Source organism: Myotis brandtii, unplaced genomic scaffold (assembly GCF_000412655.1).
Source record: "Myotis brandtii unplaced genomic scaffold, ASM41265v1 scaffold130, whole genome shotgun sequence".
Classification (NCBI taxonomy): Eukaryota; Metazoa; Chordata; class Mammalia; order Chiroptera; family Vespertilionidae; genus Myotis; species Myotis brandtii.
Genome location: NW_005354596.1, coordinates 261,320 through 263,363, shown reverse-complemented (window position 1 = coordinate 263,363; position 2,044 = coordinate 261,320). Strand labels below are relative to the sequence as shown.

At 65.6% G+C, this 2,044-nt stretch overlaps 1 protein-coding gene across 1 annotated transcript in view; it reads left to right on the top strand.

The window, feature by feature from the left end:
* C4A (complement component 4A (Rodgers blood group)) overlaps positions 1-2,044 on the top strand; it is a 12,485-nt gene that overhangs the window by 4,837 nt on the left and 5,604 nt on the right. Inside the window, exons 17-24 of the mRNA XM_014534509.1 lie at positions 3-162; positions 248-321; positions 495-634; positions 733-942; positions 1,194-1,245; positions 1,337-1,426; positions 1,556-1,765; positions 1,908-1,983. Of these exons, the coding sequence (XP_014389995.1) occupies positions 3-162; positions 248-321; positions 495-634; positions 733-942; positions 1,194-1,245; positions 1,337-1,426; positions 1,556-1,765; positions 1,908-1,983 (1,012 nt within the window). The remainder of the gene's footprint in view (positions 1-2; positions 163-247; positions 322-494; positions 635-732; positions 943-1,193; positions 1,246-1,336; positions 1,427-1,555; positions 1,766-1,907; positions 1,984-2,044) is intronic.

Here is a 2,044-nt window from a genome sequence, read left to right as displayed (position 1 = left end):
AGGGAGCCCGGGCGCGCAGAGCCCTCCTCACCGTGCCGTGTGGCCCCCAGCCCTGGAGGTCCTGCAGGAGGAGGACCTGATGGAGGAAGACGAAATTCCTGTGCGCAGCTTCTTCCCGGAGAACTGGCTCTGGAGGGTGGAGACCGTGGACCGCTACCTCCAGTGAGGGCGCCTGGTGGGCCCGCCTTGGGTCTGGGCAGGGTGGGGCCAGCCCAGCCCGTGACGGCTGCTCACCTTCCCACCACAGGTTGTCGCAGCTGCCGATCCCTGACTCTCTGACCACCTGGGAGATCCACGGCGTGAGCCTGTCCAAAACGACAGGTGGGCTGCCCGCCGCTCCGCCCTCCCCGCTGCCACCCTGCACCCAGCTCCCTCTTCCTTGACTGCAAGGAGGGGGGTGCAGACAGTGGGGCAGAGATGGTCACCCTGCCTCCCAGTGGCTGCGATGCCCCCAGGCCTCTGATGTCTCCCCGTCCCCACACCTCTCTCCACAGGCCTGTGTGTGGCCACACCAGTCCGGCTCCGAGTGTTCCGCGAATTCCACCTGCACCTCCGCCTGCCCATCTCCGTTCGCCGCTTTGAGCAGCTTGAGCTGCGGCCTGTCCTGTACAACTACCTGGACACAGATCTGACCGTGCGGCCTGCGGGAGCCTGGGTGCACAGCGGGTGGCTGGGGCGGGGGAGGGATGAAGAGCCCAACCACCTGACTGGCCCTCCCCTTTTCCTCCCCAGTTGAGCGTCCACGTGGCCCCGGTGGACGGGCTGTGCCTGGCTGGGGGCGGAGGGCTGGCCCAGCAGGTGCTGGTGCCCGCACACTCTGCCCGGCCTGTTGGCTTCTCTGTGGTGCCCACGGCGGCCGCCGCCGTGTCCCTGAAGGTGGTGGCTCGAGGGTCCATGGAGTTTCCTGTAGGGGACGCAGTGTCTAAGATTCTAAAAATTGAGGTGAATGGAGCACCCCTGAAGCCAGATCCCCAGGCTCCCAGATTTACCCCCTGACTCCCAGCACCCTCTCTGCTGGCCCTCTGGCCCACCACCCAAACCCAACTCCTTGGTCAGTTTGCCTTCTACAACTCTGATCCCACTCGGCCTCCAAAGTTCAAATCCCAGTCCGGGGAGTCTGCACTGGGTGGTGGGGGGGGCAGCTGCAGCCAGGCGCGGGGTGACCTCTCAGAGCTCTGTTTCCCCCGAGACAGAAGGAAGGCGCCGTCCACATGGAGGAGCTGGTGTATGAGCTCAACCCCCTGGGTGAGTGGCCCTGGCCGCCGCAGTGCCCTACGAGGGTTGTAGGTGGAGGAGATGGACACCAGGCAGACTGACAACTTCCCCATCTCCCCAGACCACCGAGGCCGGACCCTGGAAATTCCTGGCAACTCTGATCCCAATATTATCCCCGATGGAGACCACAGCAGCTTTGTCAGGGTCACAGGTGGGCGTGCCCTCCAGTCCCTTCCCAGCGGCCACCCTCGCATGCATGTGAAACCTGTTTGGGGCCATGACCCTCTGACCCTGGGTCCCAGACCTACTCTCTATCCGTCACCCCCTCTTTCCCCTGTAGCCTCAAGTCCACTGGACACCCTGGGCTCCGGGGGGGCCTTGTCAGCAGGAGGCGTGGCCTCCCTCCTGAAGCTGCCGCAGGGCTGCGGGGAGCAAACCATGGTCCTCTTGGCTCCGACCCTGGCTGCTTCCCGCTACCTGGACAAGACGGAGCAGTGGAGCAGGCTGCCCCCAGAGACCAAGGACCACGCGGTGGACCTGATCCAGAAAGGTTCTGGCGCAGGGCAAGCGGGGGTGGGGCAGGCCATTAAGGGCGATGGGCACCCCAGGCGGCTGGTGGGGGGAAGGGGGTACCCAACGGGAATGGGGAGCATGGCCTCGGGCACAAATAGCAGCCGCCGCTCCTCTCCAAGGGTACATGCGGATCCAGCAGTTCCGGAAAGCGGACGGCTCCTATGGGGCGTGGCTACATCGGGACAGCAGCACCTGGTGAGCCTGGGAGAGTGCTCTGGGTCTCCGAGAGCTGGCGGGGCTGCGGGGGCGGGGGGGA